The sequence below is a fragment of the Hemitrygon akajei genome, chromosome 27 (genome assembly GCF_048418815.1).
Source record: "Hemitrygon akajei chromosome 27, sHemAka1.3, whole genome shotgun sequence".
NCBI lineage: Eukaryota > Metazoa > Chordata > Chondrichthyes > Myliobatiformes > Dasyatidae > Hemitrygon > Hemitrygon akajei.
In genome coordinates, this window is record NC_133150.1 from 20,662,666 (window position 1) to 20,684,283 (window position 21,618).

The 21,618-nt window shown below is 41.1% G+C and overlaps 1 protein-coding gene across 5 annotated transcripts in view; it reads right to left on the bottom strand.

Annotated features, from left to right (window-relative positions):
* inavab (innate immunity activator b) overlaps positions 1 to 21,618 on the bottom strand; it is a 103,091-nt gene that overhangs the window by 20,017 nt on the left and 61,456 nt on the right. For 3 of the 5 annotated variants that reach the window (XM_073030465.1, XM_073030466.1, XM_073030464.1), the window contains 4 exons: positions 21,527 to 21,562; positions 20,369 to 20,636; positions 14,589 to 14,741; positions 10,194 to 10,920 (listed from right to left, as the gene is read on the bottom strand). In XM_073030465.1, the coding sequence (XP_072886566.1) occupies positions 10,194 to 10,920; positions 14,589 to 14,741; positions 20,369 to 20,636; positions 21,527 to 21,562 (1,184 nt within the window). The remainder of the gene's footprint in view (positions 1 to 10,193; positions 10,921 to 14,588; positions 14,742 to 20,368; positions 20,637 to 21,526; positions 21,563 to 21,618) is intronic. The other 2 variants (XM_073030467.1, XM_073030468.1) reach the window with 2 other exon arrangements.

Here is a 21,618-nt window from a genome sequence, read left to right on the forward strand (position 1 = left end):
ACTCCCTGCACAGTTCCCCTATCCATCCCTGTTCCTAACCTGACCCCCTAACTCCCTGCACAGTTCCCCAACCCATCCCTGTTCCTAACCTGACCCCCTAACTCCCTGCACAGTTCCCCTATCCATCCCTATTCCTAACCTGACCCCCTAACTCCCTGCACAGTTCCCTAAACCATCCCTTTTCCTAATCTGACCCCTAACTCCCTGCACAGTTTCCCTATCCATCCCTGTTCCTAACCTGACCCCTAACTCCCTGCACAGTTCCCCAAAGCATCCCTGTTCCTAACCTGACCCCTAACTCCCTGCACAGTTCCTCAAACCATCCCTGTTCCTAACCTGACCCCTAACTCCCTGCACAGTTCCCCAAAGCATCCCTGTTCCTAACCTGACCCCCTAACTCCCTGCACAGTTCCCCTATCCATCCCTGTTCCTAACCTGACCCCTAACTCCCTGCACAGTTCCCTAAACCATCCCTGTTCCTAACCTGACCCCCTAACTCCCTGCGCAGTTCCCCAAAGCATCCCTGTTCCTAACCTGACCCCTAACTCCCTGCACAGTTCCCCAAACCATCCCTGTTCCTAATCTGACCCCCATCTCCCTGCACAGTTCTCCTATCCATCCCTGTTCCTAACCTGACCCCTAACTCCCTGCACAGTTCCCTAAACCATCCCTGTTCCTAACCTGACCCCTAACTCTCTGCACAGTTCCCCAAAGCATCCCTGTTCCTAACCTGACCCCTAACTCCCTGCACAGTTCCCCAACCCATCCCTGTTCCTAACCTGACCCACTAACTCCCTGCACAGTTCCCCTATCCATCCCTGTTCCTAACCTGACCCCTAACTCCCTGCACAGTTCCCTAAACCATCCCTGTTCCTAACCTGACCCCTAACTCCCTGCACAGTTCCCCAAAGCATCCCTGTTCCTAACCTGACCCCTAACTCCCTGCACAGTTCCCCAACCCATCCCTGTTCCTAACCTGACCCCCTAACTCCCTGCACAGTTCCCCTATCCATCCCTGTTCCTAACCTGACCCCTAACTCCCTGCACAGTTCCCCAAAGCATCCCTGTTCCTAACCTGACCCCTAACTCCCTGCACAGTTCCCCTATCCATCCCTGTTCCTAACCTGACCCCTAACTCCCTGCACAGTTCCCCAAAGCATCCCTGTTCCTAACCTGACCCCTAACTCCCTGCACAGTTCCCCAACCCATCCCTGTTCCTAACCTGACCTCTAACTCCCTGCACAGTTTCCCAACCCACCCTTGTTCCTAACCTGACCCCCTAACTCCCTGCACAGTTTCCTAATCCATCCCTGTTCCTAACCTGACCCCTAACTCCCTGCACAGTTCCCTAATCCATCCCTGTTCCTAACCTGACCCCTAACTCCCTGCACAGTTCTCTAAACCATCCCTGTTCCTAACCTGACCCCTAACTCCCTGCACAGTTCCCTAATCCATCCCTGTTCCTAACCTGACCCCTAACTCCCTGCACAGTTCCCTAAACCATCCCTGTTCCTAACCTGACCCCCTAACTCCCTGTACAGTTCCCTAAACCATCCCTGTTCCTAATCTGACCCCTAACTCCCTGCACAGTTCCCCTATCCATCCCCTATCGACCTACGCTCGGTCCGCCAGAAAAAGCAGGATCTCCCAGTGGCCACACATTTTAATTCCACGTCCCATTCCCATTCTGATATGTCTATCCATGGCCTCCTCTACTGTCAAAATGAATCCAAACTCAGGTTGGAGGAACAACACCTTATATACCGGCTGGGTAGCCTACAACCTGATGGCATGAACATTGACTTCTCTAACTTCCGTTAATGCCCCTTCTCCCCCTTCTTACCCCATCCCTGACATATTTAGTTGTTTGCCTGTTCTTCATCTCCCTCTGGTGCCTCCCCCCCACTTTTCTTTCTCCCGAGGCCTCCTGTCCCATGATACTTTCCCTTCTCCAGCTCTGTATCACTTTCGCCAATCACCTTTCCAGCTCTTAGCTTCATTCCACCCCCTCTGGTCTTCCCCTATCATTTTGCATTTCCCCCTCCCTCCACTACTTTCAAATCTCTTACTACCTTTCCTTTCAGTTAGTCCTGACGAAGGGTCTTGGCCCGAAATATTGACAGTACTTCTCCTTATAGACATTGCCTGGCCTGCTGTGTTCCACCAGCATTTTGTGTGTGTTGTTGTTTGAATTTCCAGCATCTGCAGATTTCCTCGTGTTTGCCCCCTAACTCCCTGCATTGTTCCTCCACCCATCCCTGTTCATAATCTGACCCCCATCTCCCTGCACAGTTCCCCAACCCATCCCTGTTCCTAACCTGACCCCTAAATCCCTGCACAGTTCCCCAACCCATCCCTGTTCCTAATCTGACCCCTACTCCCTGCACAGTTCCCCAACCCATCCCTGTTCCTAACCTGACCCCCATCTCCCTGCACAGTTCCCCTATCCATCCCTGTTCCTAACCTGACCCCTAACTCCCTGCACAGTTCCCCAACCCATCCCTGTTCCTAACCTGACCCCTAACTCCCTGCACAGTTCCCCAACCCATCCCTGTTCCTAACCTGACCCCTAACTCCCTGCACAGTTCCCCAACCCATCCCTGTTCCTAACCTGACCCCCTAACTCCCTGCACAGTTCCCCTATCCATCCCTGTTCCTAACCTGACCCCTAACTCCCTGCACAGTTCCCCAACCCATCCCTGTTCCTAACCTGACCCCTAACTCCCTGCACAGTTCCCCAACCCATCCCTGTTCCTAACCTGACCCCTAACTCCCTGCACAGTTCCCCAACCCATCCCTGTTCCTAACCTGACCCCCTAACTCCCTGCACAGTTCCCCTATCCATCCCTGTTCATAACCTGACCCCTAACTCCCTGCACAGTTCCCCAACCCATCCCTGTTCCTAACCTGACCCCTAACTCCCTGCACAGTTCCCCAACCCATCCCTGTTCCTAACCTGACCCCTAACTCCCTGCACAGTTCCCCAACCCATCCCTGTTCCTAACCTGACCCCCTAACTCCCTGCACAGTTCCCCTATCCATCCCTGTTCCTAACCTGACCCCTAACTCCCTGCACAGTTCCCCAAACCATCCCTGTTCCTAACCTGACCCCCTAACTCCCTGCACAGTTCCCCAAACCATCCCTGTTCCTAACCTGACCCCTAACTCCCTGCACAGTTCCCAAACCATCCCTGTTCCTAACCTGACCCCCTAACTCCCTGCACAGTTCCCCAAAGCATCCCTATGAACCTACATAAACAACTGAGTCAGAGCCACAGCATCAACAGACATTACAGTTCCTGCACCAGACTTTTCATTGACTGCCCCCAACCTCTAATTCTCCCTCATCCCTGTCCCTAACCCCTTGATTCATTAATTTTTAGCCACTACCATTATAGGATATGAATCTTTATTCAGTGCTGTTGTATATGAAGCTTCCTATCAGAAAGCCAGACTTGGAAAGTCTTCTTGCTACATGTTGACTAAGAATATGTGCTTGATAAATCTGGAAAATGCTGATCTCTCTGGTTAAGTGCTGAGTCAGCGGTGACTCCAAATCTTTCTTCTCTGCCTCTAGATACTGCCAAACAACACCGGGTTCACAAACAAGTCTTTCTCCCCCCCCAAGCTGCTTCTCAGAGATTTCATCTGTTGCCATGGGCACAAAAACAGGATGTGGTTGAGACAAGGACAGATATCAGGCGTTTTTATTTTCAGAATACTGGTAATTAGGTAATTAAAATTTGTAGCGATAGTTTACTGTTAATAAACTGCTACTGCTGCAATTCAGTCTTGATCAGTGCCAAAGCTCAATGAAGAGCCCCAGCATGAACCATTATAAAGCATATTGACTATGTTAGAATCTACTGCAAGCAAGGTAAAACTAGGTGACTGGTTCTACCATTAAACATGTACCTATCCGGTACAGAATTTAAAATGATATTGTCCTTGGTTAGTTCCCTAAAGAGCAGGAGAGCAGTGTGATGCTTCACCGCTGGAATTCTGTTTGGACTTTTCTTGAGTTGATTTAGGGTGATTTGCAGGTGTAGCAATTTAATGCTCTAGTCAAAAAATTCAACCTGCTGGTCAACCATTAGTAGTGTTGCCTGATTATTGCTGAGAATGGATCGAACCGAATGAATTACAGCATCAACGGCCTGCACTGCTTTGAGCCCCAACATCTGTTCGGGCCAGCACAGTAGCACAGCGCGGCTAATGCGGTCGCTATACTGCACTGGCGATCGCTGATCAGGGTCCGATTCCAGCCGCTCTCTGTAAGGAATCTTTACGTTCTTCCCATGGCCGCGTGGGTTTCCTCTGGGTGCTCGGGTTTCCACCCACATTCCAAAGACCATCCATAGTCACATGAACGTAATTGGGCAGTGTGGGTTCATTGTGGGTCCCGTTACTGTGCTGTATCTCTAAGTTATAAAATTAAGTAATAAACAGTGAGATTCGGGAGAACATAAATGAGAGCACTGGTCTAACATTGTAGCAATGAATAATGATCATATTGATTCTGATGAAATGGTGGAGTGAGAGGAGGAAGTGCTTGCAGCTGTACATTCATTTGGGAAAATGTAATCAGAGAATGGTTGTAGTGTTAGGGAAAAATAGTGCTCCAGACCAGTTGTCACCAGGTGAAGAGGATAGTCATTAAGACTGATGTTTTAAATAGGGATGGTCTACGTGTAGAATACTCAGGGTCTAGACTTCACAGTGCTCATGGGGAAACCTAAACCTGGGGAGATCAGACCTGGAGTTGTGCTCAAATTTCAGGGATGGTGATCCAGTAACAGGCAAAGGATTGTGATTAGAAAACAGTTTCCTCCATTGGGGGTCAGGGGGATCCAAAGTTCAAATGTATTCTCAAAGTACATATATGTCACCCTATGCTACCCTGAAGTTTATTTTCTTGTGGGCATTTACGGTAGATACAAAGAAGCACAATATAATCAATGGAAAACTACACCCAAAGACTTTCAAGCAACCAATGTCCATAAGAACACAAACTGCACACTTACAAAAAAAAGTAATAAAAAATAATGAGAACATGAGGTGTAGAGTCCACAAAAGTGAGTCCATAGGTTGTAGAAGTATTGAGGTGGGTGAAGTCCTCCATGCAGGTTCAGGAGCCTGATGGTTGGAGGGTAATACCTCCAGATGGACTTCAGGGAGTCAGGGATTTGAAGGGACTTCAGGTGTTTGGGAAGCTAGAGAAGTTGAGGGAAAAGGTGGGGATGGGGGTCTGGGAGCCACATTAGATGTTGGTTGGATGCTTGGTTCAATGTAATAAGAATTAGAGTTAAGTGAAGCACTAAATGTACAGGAGACCTAGTCTAGTATTGCAAAGACCTAGTTACCCTGGGAATCTCATCCCCGAAGATGAGGTGGTTTTTCTTCAATGCTGCAAAAGTAGTGTTGCATGGGGAATTACTTCATCCAACAGAATCCTGATGCAAAACTCAGGAAGGACGAATGCAAGATTCCAGCCTGCGAGTATCCAGCTAAATTTCCAAAGTAATGCTTATGATCTGGAAACAGTCACTATTGAATTTCACTCTAAAAAATGACTTTCAACTGCATTTTCCAACTAATTTTGTCATACAATTTAATCTCATAGCAAATGATTTTTTTCCCATGGTCAAGAACAGTCCAAGTACATTAATGTTGTCATGATATAGATTTTGTTTTGAAGTGACAAGCCGGATTGACAAAAAAAAGCAAAGTTTATTTATTGCACAATCTTAATGAAACAAAGTTTCTCTGATCTAAGTCCAAAAGTTTTAATAATTAACCTTTTGAGTGATCAATGTTTATATCAGAAGATTTAATAATATTTTCAATACTAGAGGCAAATTCTGCATTGGAGGATCTTTCCTCAATTGGATAATGATCTTCCAGCAAAAAAGTGCATTGGCACACATAGCACAGGGGTGTAAATAAGCTGAGAAACTTTGAAAGAGAGTGTCCTCTTCAAATTCTATCATGTTAAAATAGGTGAGAGGCTTTCTAATGTGAAGTACTTGATTATTTCCTACTTACAGGCACGGGACTACAGGCACGGGACTAAATAGTTATTCAGGACTGACTGAAAACAGAGCAGCTAAGACAGGGTTAAAAATGAGTAGAAAAATTGGATAGGAGAGAGTGCACAGCGAAAGAGTAGAGGTTTTTTGAGAGGCTTTTGAAACCAGCTGCACATGAAGAGGAAGGCCACAGTACTGAAATCAAAACCATCACAGGTGGTTTGAAGAACAAGGGGGAATTTGTAGTTTGGGAAACAGTGAGTGCTTGCAAGAATACACACCTGAAGTCGATCACCAAGGCAGATTGTGGAAAGATTTTAAAGTTTAAAAAAGAGTATTTTCAAATGAAATAAGATTAGAAACCATGGTAGTGTTCAGCCTTATTAGTTACAGGTCTAAGCAGTGGCCACAAAGCAACGATGAACTCAAGTGACCCTTGAATTGTAATGTGACCTATGGAATTTAGAAATGGTTGGTACTGATATTTCTATTGAACACATTTTCTCCACACAATCTCCTTATCAAGAGTAAAGTTACACTCCTTCATTAAGCATGTTGGCACTGTGCATATTGTTAGTCATATAATCAACGTTTCAAGTTCACCTAGCTCTGAATTTTTCTTTGAAGTTTTTTTTCTCAGTCAGTGACTGAAGTGTGAATTAATTGTGCTCTGACTGCCTCACCACATTTCTCTCCCACACCCCTACTTCTCAGTACCTTGTTTATATGACCACACTTGTGAACCCAGTCACAGAGCATCAGGAGTCTTTTTCAGACATAGGTCATTGCCTACCCCGTTCCTCTTTGCAGCCATATCTTCACACACATTAGGCTAAATTGTCAACATTCCAGAGTTGAATAATGCATAATTGATTTCCCATCCATTCATCTGAAAAATGAGGTTAATGGTCACTCCCTAGTAGCTGGCCTGGCAATGTTTATATAATTCCTGTGGAATCTTGTTTGTTTCAGTAATTGCTTGACAACTACGGATGCATTTGATGTACCAGTTCCTGCCATGCCTTGCAGGCTCAGACCTTTATACCATCTGATCTAGTTACATTTGTAACAATCAACACAATGGGAAGTAATATGGCCACCGAGCAAAATTGTGAAAATGGTGGTGATCACATTTGTTTGGCTTCTAATTTAATTGGGATGAGTATCTGTCCTGACATGCTTCGTGTTCTACCTGTTTAGGCTGGTAAGTATCACAGCAATTTCTAAGCATGTAACAAAACCCACATGAACTGCAAAAAGATGATAATCTGATCTAACAATAACTTGCCTGAACAGAAAGTGGATTTTCTACTGGAATTAAATAGGAATTGTTCAATTACAGGCTTCAAGCTGGGATTGTAATAACATGCAAAATTCTTTAAGCCAGTTGAACGTTTATGTGTTAAATATTTCTCTGAAAGTCTTTACATTGAACCTGGAAATGCAAAATAACTCTTCAATTTCAGTTTCATCTGATGCTTTCGCCTTGTAATCAATCAGTCAGGCATAATTTGTAAATATGGTTTATGAAAACTAGTTTGCTGAGAAGATAACAATATTTGACAAAATTGACTTAAAATTAAAACTCTGAGTTGCTGCATAAGGACATATCGTGTTTACTAACACAAGTAATATGTTTCACTGTATGCTTTGAAGTACATGTGACAAAAAAACTTGAGTCACACTCTCTTATTTAAACATTTGAACATGTAGACGGGGGGAGCACTAACTGGAAAGCTGCCTTTTTGAGGATGCTGCCTTTTAAGCTGGATAATTATGTGCATTATTCAAAGACAGTATGCACCTTCTTTCTAGCACTATCTTCTCCCGCCTCCTAGCCCCATTGACCACTATTCATTCATCAACTTCATCCAAGCTGATTATTGCCGACTGATTGTTATGTCTTTGTGCAGCCTCTTGCTTCATTCAACTAATTGCCACATTTCCTTGCAATAGTGACAAATCCAGCTTTAATGTCAGAAGTTCTTGGATACTATCACTATTTGTACAGAGATAGGATTAGTTGGATTGTTGGCACAGATGATACGGGCTGAAGGGGTTTCATGCATTGTGCTGTTCTGTGCTCTTTGATATGGCTCTTTCATATGGAGCTCTGTATCGGGAGCACCACTATACAATATTTATCAACAGGAGAGAACAAAATTATAAAACAATATAGTTATTTGTCAAAAAAAATAAAAACACAAAATGCTGGCAGAACTCAGCAGGCCAGACAGCATCTATGGGAGGAGGTAGTGACGACGTTTTGGGCCGAAACCCTTCAACAGGAGTGAAGTAACGTGGGATGGTCAAGGGGGGATAAGAAGTGGGGGGAGGGATGAAGTAGGGAGCTGGGAAGTGATAGGCTGGAGGGAAATGGGCTAGTGGGAAGGTGGAGAATTATGGGAAATAAAAGAGAAAGAAAGGTAGAGCTGGGGGAAGATTATAGTGAGGGGGGAAAAGAGAGAGAAAGAGAACCAGACTAAAATTATAGATAGGGATGGGGTAAGGGGGGGGGGCAGGGTTATTTGTCAACTGTGCTGAATTTCTCAGATAATATAGTATCTGTGATTTGCTGTAATTTGTCATGATTAAAAAGAAAATTAAAAAGAAAATCCAGTTCGGCACGGACTAGAAGGGCCGAGATGGCCTGTTTCCGTGCTGTAATTGTTATATGGTTATATAACATGTAAAATAATCAGATTCTGTACTGTTAGATGATAAGAAAAGGACTAACACTTTTTATTGAACTTCAGCTCATACTTATTGACTATGTGTCCTAGCCAACTGGATAACGGGAGTTCCTGAATGAAGTTCAGGGGCACCATGGTAACGTGACACTATAACAGCTTGGGGCATTGGAGTTTGGAATTCAGTTACGTTGCCATCTGTAAGGAGCTTGTACATTCTCTCCATGACCACATGGGTTTCCTCCCCTCCCACAGTCCAAAGACACACTGGTTAGTAGGATAATTGGTCATTGTAAATTGCCTTGTGATTAGGCTAGTCTTATATAAGTGGGTTCTTCCTTAAGAACTACAACTTGTCATGGGGTTTGGGGGCTTGTGTGCCTCAATGACCTGCTACATTGGCTGGAGTCAGGGCCTTGTGCTTTGGCTCTTGGTATGGTCATCCATGCCAAACAGGTCAAAGGTTAGAAGTCGGTCTGAGTGGTCCATTGATCCCCCAGGTTCAGGGGTTCAGCTCAGGGCTAACAACTCTGACCGGTCAAACAAAATTGTTACGGAAACAGCAATGAAGAATCCTTCTACATCTGAGTGCAACGGTGTTTCATTCGGGACCTACATGACTGACGGTAGTGAAAACCAAGAGGAAACTACTGACATGATGAAGGAAGCCCTGAACATCGGCAGAGGTAGAGGGCCTTCATTGCTGCCCTTAATGCCAATGGTGCAATGGGAAGTAAGTAAATAAGTGGGTTGTTGTGCGGTGTGGCTCGTCAGGCCAGAAGGACTGTTCTGTGCTGTATCTCCAAATAAATAAATAAAAATAAAGTTTAATTGAATCTGAAGGAACAGCAACTCAGCATCCTATTAAGAATATTACAGTCTTCCAGCTTCAATACTGAGTTCAAAAATGAGAAATAATGAACATCTCCAATATGTTTAGTTTCTATTTCCAAATTTCCAGCACCACAGTAATTCCCTTGGGTAACTTCTTTTCTGCATTTCAAGTTTATATTTTCCATCACCAACTCTGTCAGCTTGACTAATCATTGCCTTCCTAGTCTACCTGCTTGTCAACATATCATAAACATACCCTTTTGTGTTCTAAATCTATTCAGTTTCAAAAATGATCATGTTCCCCAATCTGAAATATTGCTTCCCTCACTGCAAATATCCAGCTGAGTATTTCCATCATTTTTTTTTTTGTTTTTATTTCAGATGTCTAGCTTCTGCAGTTGGAATGTTCCATCTATACAGTATGCTCTGCCCAGTTCAGCTCAAAGTTGAAATGTTTGGTTAGTTTCCGCAAAATGTTATGTCCTTTTCAGATGTAGTCAACGCCTTGTGTAAGCTCAAAATGTTACTCTGTGTGAACTCGTTATTGATTTTGCATATTATATTGGGTTTTGCCCATTTCCTTTAATTCATTTACCAGATCTGCTCTGTGCTTTGGAAGTATATTCAGACAGACTCTCACCTGCAAAGGGAGTGCTGGCCAGCGCATGTACTGTTCCCGATTTCTGCCCTGAGCACGTGGTCCGCGGAAGGCACCCTGCCTGTCCAGCGAGTGAGGTCGTCCATTCCTCTGCCTGGCTCTCTCATGCCATGACTGTAACTCTTCTGATACAACATCCCTTAGCAAGCCTCTGTTAGGGTATTCTTTTAGAGAGGGAGTCCGTACGATCCTGCAGTGAGATGGAGTAATTCGCTGCACTGTCAGTGAATTTTTCTCATCGCTGTATTGGCAGTCTTGGTACAGTGGCGGGTTGAAGTACTGTACACCGCTATATTGTTGATTTGGGTGATTTCCCCACATATGACCCATTGCATTTCCCTCTCTGTGATCAATTGCTCTATAATGTTTGAAAGGTTGGCTTGGCTTATACTGGTAAAATCCTTTACCTGGTAAGACAGGTGTTTCCATGTTTTCAACCAAATTATACACTTGCCAATATCTGGGTACTGCAGCATTATAGTTAAGATGTGATGGTATATATGTTGGAGTTGAGGTTCCAGAGCTATTAGGCTCTGGGCTGGCATATCCGCTCAAAGGATAGGGCCTCATGTGTAAACTCCCATTGGCTTTATTCCCGCCAGCACGATAATCTGGCACAATAAAAGTATAATTTGACGTTCTCCTCTGGGGATGCATGCTGCGACCTCTTTGATCAGGAGTTGCTGGAAAAGGGCTCACATCCATATATCTGTTTGGCAAAACAGAATCAGTTATTAACTCAGTATTGGCCTGAGTTAAATACTCCAGCCATTCAGATATCAGCTATTTATGAATACAAAATATTAAATATTATCTATAAATTAGGAATAAAATTGGTGTAGAAATGGTTTAATTGCTGTAGCCTCAGGCTACAAGTGATAGTAGATAATCATTGTAATGCTGGCATAATTCACATGATTAGAACACACGGTGATTTCAGATTATAAATTTTATTTTTTACATATACATTTACAGCTCTGTGGGGTCAAACGCTCCGATTAATTTTTCCTTTACACATTGAAATGGTTGGCTTGGAGTTTTGTAGTGGGAGAGTGGGGAGGATTCTAACTTTATATGATTTTATTTTGGGCGCTTTTTCCTTATTGTTATGAATTATATATTAGACACATTTGTTTTGCACTGTATAAATCTCCATTTTGTTGATGGTTTTTTTTGTAGTTGTATTGCAGAAACTCATAAAAAAAAGTTTTTAAAGATTGGAAGTGGAGTGGATTTTGTTCATTTGTTTTCGGACTATATTTCACCCAACAAACTTATTTGTAATTTCGCAAAATTTCTCAGTAATCCTCAAATGAAATTAATAAAACTCCAAATCATTCATTGGTTTTTTTAATATTTTAACAAGATTTAGCAGGAAATGATTTAAATTTCCATGAAGTATTTAATCGATCTAACTAATCAAGTTTAGAATTTCAGTTCACAGATGCTACAAAAGGTTCTGTGATATGAAATTCTAAGGTCCCTACTTTTCCTCCAAAATAGTGACAGCATGATTTCCCAGGTGAGCTAAAGATTTCAACTTTGATGCAAATAACTAAACAAGACTTGGATTTTCACTGGAGGACAATTAGTTGTGCTCTGTTGGTCCAAGTGAGGGAGGCAAGGGGTCTTCAGAGACATCATAAATAACATATTATACTCAGTCAGGGATATTCATGTAGTAATCGTCACATGATGTATCACAGGAGCATTGTCATAGAAAAATATAGATGCTCAGTCACATGATGGGATATTAGAAGGATAAGCATGGTTAGTATGTTATATTATAAGGAGCATTTTAAACAACGGGGATAGATGTAGCAAGATTTAAGGAGAAAATTTCAGATCATAGGCAGCTAAAGGCAAGGTTGAGGGAAGTTTAATACCTGACTGATGAAGGGCCAGTAATCTCAAATGATTATATGCCTGAAGATTATGAGAAGCTTTACTGGAATTTAGGGATCATACAGCCATGATACTGACCATGTAGATATTCTGCTGAATTAGCAGAGTTTACTGGGTTATTTAGGAAACGTTCAGGGAAATGAAATAAAAGAGTAGGGAGCTTATGCTTAAACATTATAAATCAGTCAGACCTCAGCTGAAGTAATGTGTGTAGTTCTGTCCATTATAAAATAGGAAAGGAGTAACTGCTCTGGAGAGGTTGCCAAGGAGATTCACTGGACAGTTACCTCAGATAAAGCATTTTAGTTATGAGGGGAGAATGGATTGGTAATGTTTTCCCTGGAGCAGAGAAACTTAAGTGAGAAAATAATTGAGGTATTGAGAATAACAGATAAATGAAGAGCATGAATGAGATAGATTGCCGAAATCTTTTCCCCTTATCAGCAATGAGTAATTCTAGAGGACGTAGATTTATGGTAAGGGGGAAGAGGTTCAGAGGATTCCAAAGGGGATTGCTTTCACTCATAGTGTGGTGAGAGCAGAGGCACTGACAACACTAATGTGTCTGAATAACAACTTGGATCACCAAGCCATAGAAAATCATGGAGCAAGTGCTGGAAATAAGACTAATAAAGAAGAGTGCTGACTGGCCAACATTGATCTGATGGACTGAATAGCCTGTTTCCAAGCTGTATGACTCTATGACTTTATTATTTGAAAGTTTAGGTGCAGATATGGGAAACAAGAGCAATACCTGATCCAACGTACACACAGGTTGGAGATCCAGATAATTCCTTTCCATTTCAAATAATCTTTACCCAGTCCCTCCTTTGGTTTAAGATCTGTTATCTATTCACTATACATTATCTATCACACTTCTAGAATGCTAGAATTTAAAATGTATCATGTTCTTTTATTTGGACCAGGATGTTGAACCCCCATTACATACCATATGCACACAGAAGGTACCAGGCACATACCATGATGTCAAAAACTTCTGTTGTCACTGTATGTGTCTGGTGCCCTCTGCATTGGTTATTATTTTGACAATATTTTCTCAAAATTCATTTGCAATACTGAGGCCCAAATTGGCATACCCTGTTTGCTGAGGCAGGCCTAAACAAGATCCATATTGGTTGCAAGGGTTCAGCCTTTCCTATTCCATGGCTATTGATTCCAATGCATGAATATTCCCTGAAGTAATCTTTTTTCTGAGTTTTTGTCAGTCCCACTCTTCCTCCCTTCGTGCTGTTCTCATTCTGGCCTCCGATCATGTTGTGCTCCTAAACCCTGCTTCGCAAGTTGCTCCATCCTGACCATCAGTGCTGTGACCCGACTACCAAGGTCTGTGACCTGTCCTATCCTACCTGTCACCTTCACAAGTGTGTGTGTCACTGTCTCTGTATCATTCACCCACCACATTTGTTTACATTGTTTCGTCATCGCAGAGTTTTTGAAGGACAGGCCTTTTGGTCCATTTGTAGACAATTTTATCTACCTTGTGTCTTTTGTAAGATCAGACACTGTAGGGAGTTAGGACACACACAAAGTATGTGTGTGTCCCAAGACATCACTGGTTTAATGTGTGAAAAATTTATAAGCTTTAAAACTTGCTCAAATTAGTGACCCTAATCAGAGAGAGTGTTAGAGTGGATGGATCAGGAAACATAAAGAATTCCATTTATGTGTTGAGAAGAATTGCCTTAATTATGTCAGTGTTCCAATACTGAAAAAGAATCACATTCCAGTTTACCATATTTGATTTGGAAGACTTGAATATAATTGTAAGTCTCTACTTTGCTCTGTCCCACTCAATTTGATTAACACAAGAAAATCAAAAAGCAAAATTTATAATGAAAGATTATCTTCCAAAGCATGTCATAATGACTGACAGCAACATGGAATTATTTATGTAACACCATCTGGAATTTAAACTGCAAATAATGTTCTACATTGCTGATCAAGTTTGTTTTGAACATTTTTATCTCCCAGACTAAGGGATAGTCTAAGTCAGACTAAGTTTGATTGCTTCAGGACATTTTGGTTTCAATATGTTGAACTTTTTATTAGTACTCTTTTGAAATGTTATGAATATTTTAAATTAATCCTCTAATTGATGGGTGGTGATGACAATCCATTTTATGGTTTGTTTGAAGTGCCTTTGTATCTAATCCTTTGTTGTGGTGTAAATTCAATGTCTGAGACTGGCTAGGTTAATATTGCATGCCGAAAGTAATCTGTAGGCATTAAGAACTGAGTCAAATTTCACACACAAGCATTTCTCACTCTAGAATTTTAGTTCTCGGGAAGGGTTTTACTGATAAATCATATATTATACATTCCATAGATGGGTTCTGTAGCTCTTAAAGAGTTTGAGAATATCTTTGCATGCAGTGTTAGTCAGATTAGAAGCAATTCCCATTAGCAGATAAAATATATGTAAATATTAATATTTCTCTTATTCCTTCCTACCTGCCTGCTGGATGGGGGATGCGTCCCCTCATTTCTGGTGTTGGTGGTGCGCTTGCTGAGATTTGATTCTGATAGGGACTGCTCCTCATTTCAAAATGCTGGAAAGGGGAGATATCACTCATACCAGATTCTGATGGGGTCACCACTGGACTGCTGAAAGGTTAATCAAGAAAAAGAAAATATGTGACATCAGAAACATACAGAATTGCATAAAATATTGGTGATTCTTCTGTGAATGGAAGTAATAGACATAAGAGGTAAAACAGGACACCTGTCAAACTATCCATGAGTTTAGTAATATGTCCATCTTTTAAGGTAAAGCTAGACAGCAGAGCAGATTGTTCTATCTGAAGTTTGACTCTTATGCTTGTAGCTCTCTTTATGCAACAGAAACATCGGACATTCAAACCTTCTTCGATACTTACTTCTACTGAAATAATGTGAAAGCCTTAATGTGTTAAATTTAATTGTCTCTCTTCTTGCTTTGAAAACAAACATGAATTGTGAATACTTCAAACTGCTACTGTGTAAAAAATTTCACCCAATACCCTGGATATCAAAATTCTAAAATGAAAAATCCAAATTCCTCTGATTGTTCCGATTACACCCAGAAGTTGAGTTATTTGACAATGAAGTAGGACTGTGACGCACCTAATCAACCGCAGGGTTAAGCAAATATGTTATAGAAATACCACAATATGCATTTGAGTCTCTCATGTTCTGCCAGGTATTGAAATCTCTGCCCCACTCACCCATATAGACTTTTATAGACAGGTTCAAGCAGATAAGTAGATTAAAACAGTGGGTAAATGAAAAGACAATCAAGTTATTTCAATTTGAAGCAATGCTGCAGATGTGTATATACACACGTTTCAGAGGAAACTAGGGCAGCTTCATAAGCCCGACAGAAAGAATAAAATGGCATTTAATTCATTTAAGTTAGACCAAACTAGAAATATGAGGGGTGGGGGAGAGATCATGAGACTGGGTCCTTGTAATTAACATTGGGGAATCTCGTGTTTTGATTGAATACAGCTGCAAAGATGGTTCCTTGTAACCAATTCAGATATTCCATTAGAAGAGAACCACTCCTCGTGGGCCATGGTGACAATGAACGACTGATGTGAAGTGATAGGTTTCACAGGAACTTGGGTAAACAAAAGTGAGGAACTCTGGCCGAAGTTTTTTCTCAACTGTAGTGATGTGGAGAACATAGTCCCTCTTACAAATAATTTGTATTTGCACAGTTTGCTGTCTTTTGCATATTGGTTGTGTGTCCATGTTGTTGTGTGTGGTTTTCCATTGATTCCTTCGTATTTACTGTCACTGTCTGCAAGAAAATGCACCTCAGGGTAGTATATGGTGACATATATGTTTACTTTGATAATAAATTTATTTTGAATTTTGAAGTTATCGGGCCAGCCTGATTTAATAGGTTGGAGGGATAAACAATTAGTTATCAAAGAGATATGAATGAAGAAAAGAAAATGGTTAATGAAGCTAAATGATGAAATATTTACTTGGATTTAATGCTCTTTTTCCTGCTTTTGAACATTATGTTTAAAACTACAACTCTGTACAAAATTGTAATATACAGATTTTGGCCTGATGTTTTGTTACGGATAATAGAGTGGATTTCCACTGCTATAGAACATACACACACAGAGGATTCTGCAGATGCTGGAAATCCAGTGCAACACACACAAAATCCAGAGCAAAACACACAAAACTCAGCAGGTCAGGCAGCATCTAGGGAGAAAAATAAAGAGTCATTGTTTCAGGCTGAGACCCTTCATCAGAACTGGAAAGGAAGGGGGCAGAAGCCAGAGTAAGGTCAACCTAGTCTTCTGGTTCATAATTCACAAGTTTGCTTCTCACAGGTTCCACTAGAATATATGATGACAAGTTAGGCTGTCAAACATGCAAAACTGGTTCACTTTTACAGAACAAGCAGACGTTGTCAGTTCAGACAGAAACTAAGAATATGCCTTGGTTTCTATTTTGGTTTTGTCTGTAGTCAGACAAATTTGATGCAGTTCCTCCAGCACCTGGGTGTTTATTTCTGATTTCAAAAGTGTGGTCTAACTGAACTATCAGTGAACATCAATGGGTAGGAGTAACAAGTATGAACAGTAGGTTATCACCTTGAAGTGTCAAGCTTCAAATTTTGAAAATATTTGCTCTATCTAATGTCATAGTAGTTATTAGATAGATTTAAAGTTTAAAATTTCAAAATTGAAAGTTTCAGAAGTGATATGTTAACCTGAAGTCTAAAGTATCAAGCTACAGATATAAAAGAAAAGTACTAAAATTAGTAGTCTAGTTCATAGATAGTTAATTCAGGCAGTGTAGACTGGTGAATTTATGGCAATAATAAGGGGAGAAGGAAGGGTTATTTGCAACAAAGAAATGAGAACAAAGTAAGACTGTAGCTAGTAATAATCCACAATAAGACCTAGCCTAAGATAATTAGCTTTTAGATAAAAACAAGTGTTTTTACCAACCATCTAGAGCAGTGGTTCTCATGCGTTTTCGGCTCCTGGCCTACTCCTGCTTTTCATTTACCTCTGAGCCCCCACCCTCCACAGACTCTGTTAATCGCTGATTTTTTATTTAGTTAACTGTACTAATATTCAAATATACAGTCAATATTTATGTTTTAACAGGTTATTATATGTTAAATATGATGTTACATGTGTAAAAATAAAAAATAAAACTATTTCAAAGCTCTGAATAGGATACATTATTTATAATATACATACTGATAAAGAATCTAGTGCTTTCCTGGCATGGATGATGAATAAACTCTTATCAAGGTTCTAGCTGCTACAGGTATCGATTGTAACTGACGTTTCGATGACAAACTCTGCCATCTTCATCAGCGGTGATGTTTGGGCATGTCTAGTCCAATGGTATTTATACCCTCATCGTCCGTCCCTCCTGGATGTTTAGTCCACATCAAATGCTTATTCGGTTACGTTGATGACACATTTGTACCGTGGCCTCATGGACTCCAGGCAGTCCAATGGTTCAGCAACCATCTGAACAGCATATGTCCAAACATTCAGTTTAGAATGGAGACATAGAAGAAAGGTTCCCTCCCATTCCTGGACATTCTAAAATGACAGAAACTGGATAGTTGCCTCAGACAAGGTGTCTATCGGAAACCCAATTCCCACGGACTTATACCTCAACAATAGCAACCACCTTCACGCCTCCCAACATAGAGCAGTTCTTTCTACTTTGACTAACCGTATGAAAACTATTTCAGACCCAGAGAATCTCCATGAGGAAGTAAGATGATTATGTACAACATTCCTACAGAATGGCTACAAGGTGAAGGAAATCAATTGGGCCCTTAAAGGAGCTGTCAGAAAAACTGGGAAACCTACAATAAGTACAACCTGTCGCTATTGCCTGTTTTCTATATACTTCCAAGGTTTTTGGAAGGATCCTGAAGAAATACCGGATTATTATCATCTACAAACCCGTAAGGAAGCTCAGTTCATAGCTTATGCAGTCCAAAGATGAGCTGGGACTCAGATCAGCTGGCGTTTACAGGATTCCCTGTGAATACGGAGCAGCGTATTACACTGCAGCGGAATATTGAAATGGCTCTTGACTTCTTCGAAAATAATTTCATCCTCGGTACCTCACTGCAGAAAGCATTTTCTCACTGGCCTGATCATTATACAATGGCTTAACATACGTCATCAGAAGTGCTTTCTCCATAATCAGTGTACTGGGGGCAGATGCGGAGCGGGGTCAGCGGGCTGTCCTGCAGAGTGTGAACGGTGATTTGAACGATGAGGTCAAGCAGGAGCAGAGATAACAACTGATGTGCCGCACCACCTCCTGCACACACAGCTATTTTGCTGCCGCATTTGCATCATCTCGCATATATTCCCATTCATTTCATTGAGGGTTCCAATTAAATTACGTACATACGGTTTATTCACTTATTTTCATTAAAACAGTAAGCTTATCATGGCCCATTCAGAAAATCCAGTGGCCCCCAGTTCCTTGCTTTTTACTTGTGACCCCTACAAAATTCAGTTTGGCCCCCCGGGGGACCATATGGCCAACGCTGAGAACCACTGATCTAGAGAACATAGAACATAGAATCTAGAAGTATAATTGTGTCACAAGGTAATAAAGGGATGGTATGGGTGATCTTAATGGAAAAAAATGTGACAAGAGAAAGTGATGTAAGGAATTCAATGATATTGTTACTAAAAGTAAGTGTGTGTGTGTGTGTGAGAGAGAGAGAGATGAAGCATTCAATGCATTAAATGTTATTCAAGCAATTCAAAGTCATTTTTACTTTCAATAGAAGAAAGCCTTTCAGCCCATTGAACCTGTGTTGGCTCATTGCAATTCCATCAGACCCATTATCCTAATGCCTCACGTTGCCCTGCTATATATATATTCTCTCTGGATTGATTGTCTTTCCATCACCTTTGCAGGTGATCTCCAAATCAACATGCTCTCTGCGTAACAAAAATTTTCTCTCATGTCTTGCTTGTACCTATATCCAAAATTTTAAATCTGTGCCCTCGATGCTTAGAACCATCTGCCAATGGAACAAAGTTTCTCTCTGTTTACTCTCTCGAAACAAGCCATAATCTTACACATCTGTATTCAATCTCCCCTCAGCTGTTTTTGTTGCATGTAAGACAACATCAAGGAGCATTTGAAGTTTTCACTCTGAGAGACAAAGGGAACAAATCATACTACAATGATATGAGAAAACGTGAAGACTGCCTTGAATGACACTGGGGTATGTTACAGACAGTTGATAAGGATGTAGTGTCTCAGAGGAGAAGGCATAACTGTTCAGATTACTTCAGGTACGACTGTTAAGGAAAAGTTACATAACTTGCTAGTTTAGAGTCATGGAGTCAAAGAGTCATATGCTACAAAGAATTATACATCTATGCTAACCATCAAGCATCTATTGTTGCTAATCTGATTATTAATATTACTTATTTTTGTAAATAAAACACGTTTCATTTGATATTGTGCTAATAATGTCCAAAACAATTGAAAGGAAAAATATTTCATTAAAAAATTAAAAATTCCAATTTGTAGATGATGGACAGCTGCAGATATACATTGAACATTACCAAAAAAAAAGCTAGTGGACTTTGGGGGAGATTTTAGCTATTTTCCAGATCTTTGATAAGAAATAGACGCAGGGATTTGGCACTTCATAATGCATATATAACATGGATATGTTCTTTTACATAAGCACCATTTTTCTGCTCTGAACCCAGATCACCTGACTTGCATGCTAACCAAAAATCTGTTGATCTCTTTCCCAAATACTTTCACTGATTGAACATCCATGGGAGAGCGGACTCCAAAGTGCACAGCCGTCTCCTGGCTAGAGAAATTTGTTCTCGTCTCGGTTTGGCAAGGCTGACCTCTTCTGGAGATGGTGATCTCCGGTTCTGTAAATTCTGCTCAGGGTAACAGTTAATCTGCATCTAACCATCAAGCCCTGCAAGCATTTTGAATGTTTCGATGAGATAACATCTCATTATCTGCGCTATAAAGTGAAAAAGGCTGAGTCTGCTTAATCTTTTTATCAGCCAATCCCTCGTCCCAGGAATCAATCCAGCGAACCAGTTTGATATGGGATTTTCAGTTCATGTTCCAATGTTTCTCTTGCACAATCAGAAAATCAAAAGCGTTTGATAATTTGAGGAACTCTGCCAAAAGCTTTAAAGGCACTCACATTTGAGATGACTGGCAAATAAATGAAAGCTACTGTATACCTTGACTTGCAATTTAAGGAGGAACGTCTTTTCACTTTCTCATATGGTTCATCCAGATTAGATTCTGCCCATGCTCTGTCCATGATGGGTGATCTGTCATAGTCACTGCCCTGATAACATCCTGGAGCAAGTCCTTCCAGACTCTGGGGTGGCGTTGGTCTGCTGGACTGTAGAAGAGGCAGTGGTGAGTTACCGGTACTCCTCTGCATTTCATGAGTAGCTGACAAGAATTCTGTAGATGAACACCTGCTGTGGAGGTGCCTTGCATCTGCAGAAATCAAACAATGGAGAGAGAAAAACAGATATTCAAAGAAATATTCCCTTTTGGTCAAATGATTTGTATTTATCGATTCATGAGATGTTGACATTAACAGCAAGTTCTGAATTTAATGTCCACCTTGATTACTCCTGGGTTGAATTACTATTTAGGACAACTTCAAGGATGGGTCAAGTAAGGCATGGATTGGACCAGGTAAGGATGGTAGAATGTACTGGCAGCTTGATTAACACCAAGTGACAGACATGTAAAGCTACTGGCAAAAAGTGATCTTCGCGTTAAGGATCTTTGCATCTTCCAAAGGTGATGGCTCAAAAACAACATCCATCATTAACGCCAGCACCACGGACACGCCCTGTTCTCATGCTACCATCATGGAGGTAGTACAGAAAACTGAAGACACACCCTCAACATTTTAGGAACAGCTTCTTCCCCTCTGTCATCAGATTTCTGAATGGACAATGAACCAACCCATGAACTCTACCTCAATACTTTTGCTCTCATTGCACTACTTATTTAATATATATATATATATATGTACACACACACATTTCTTCTTGTAATTCATAGTTTTATTTTATGTCTTGCAGTAGCAAAACAACAACCTATGTTAATGATATTAAACCTGATTCTGATTCTGATTTAGTTTAATTTGCAATAAATTGCTTTCAGTCGGGGAGTGAATGAGTGAATTTTTGGACCCTTTGTAAGCTACCAGCTTGAAAAACATTCACAAACTCACTTTAAAAAATGCTTCTTATGGTGGCAAACAACAAGTGATGGTGAATTAGCACTTTGTATTACATTTTGCTCACTTTCCCATTCCTCTGTTTCACTCCACAAGTTATCATATATTTTGCCCCTTTATGTTGGGAACTTACCATCTTCCAGAGAGCTGTCATCAGATGCACTCAGTTCTAAAAATAAAACATGCATTGAGAAATGAAAATCTGACACAAGTGAATAAACTATT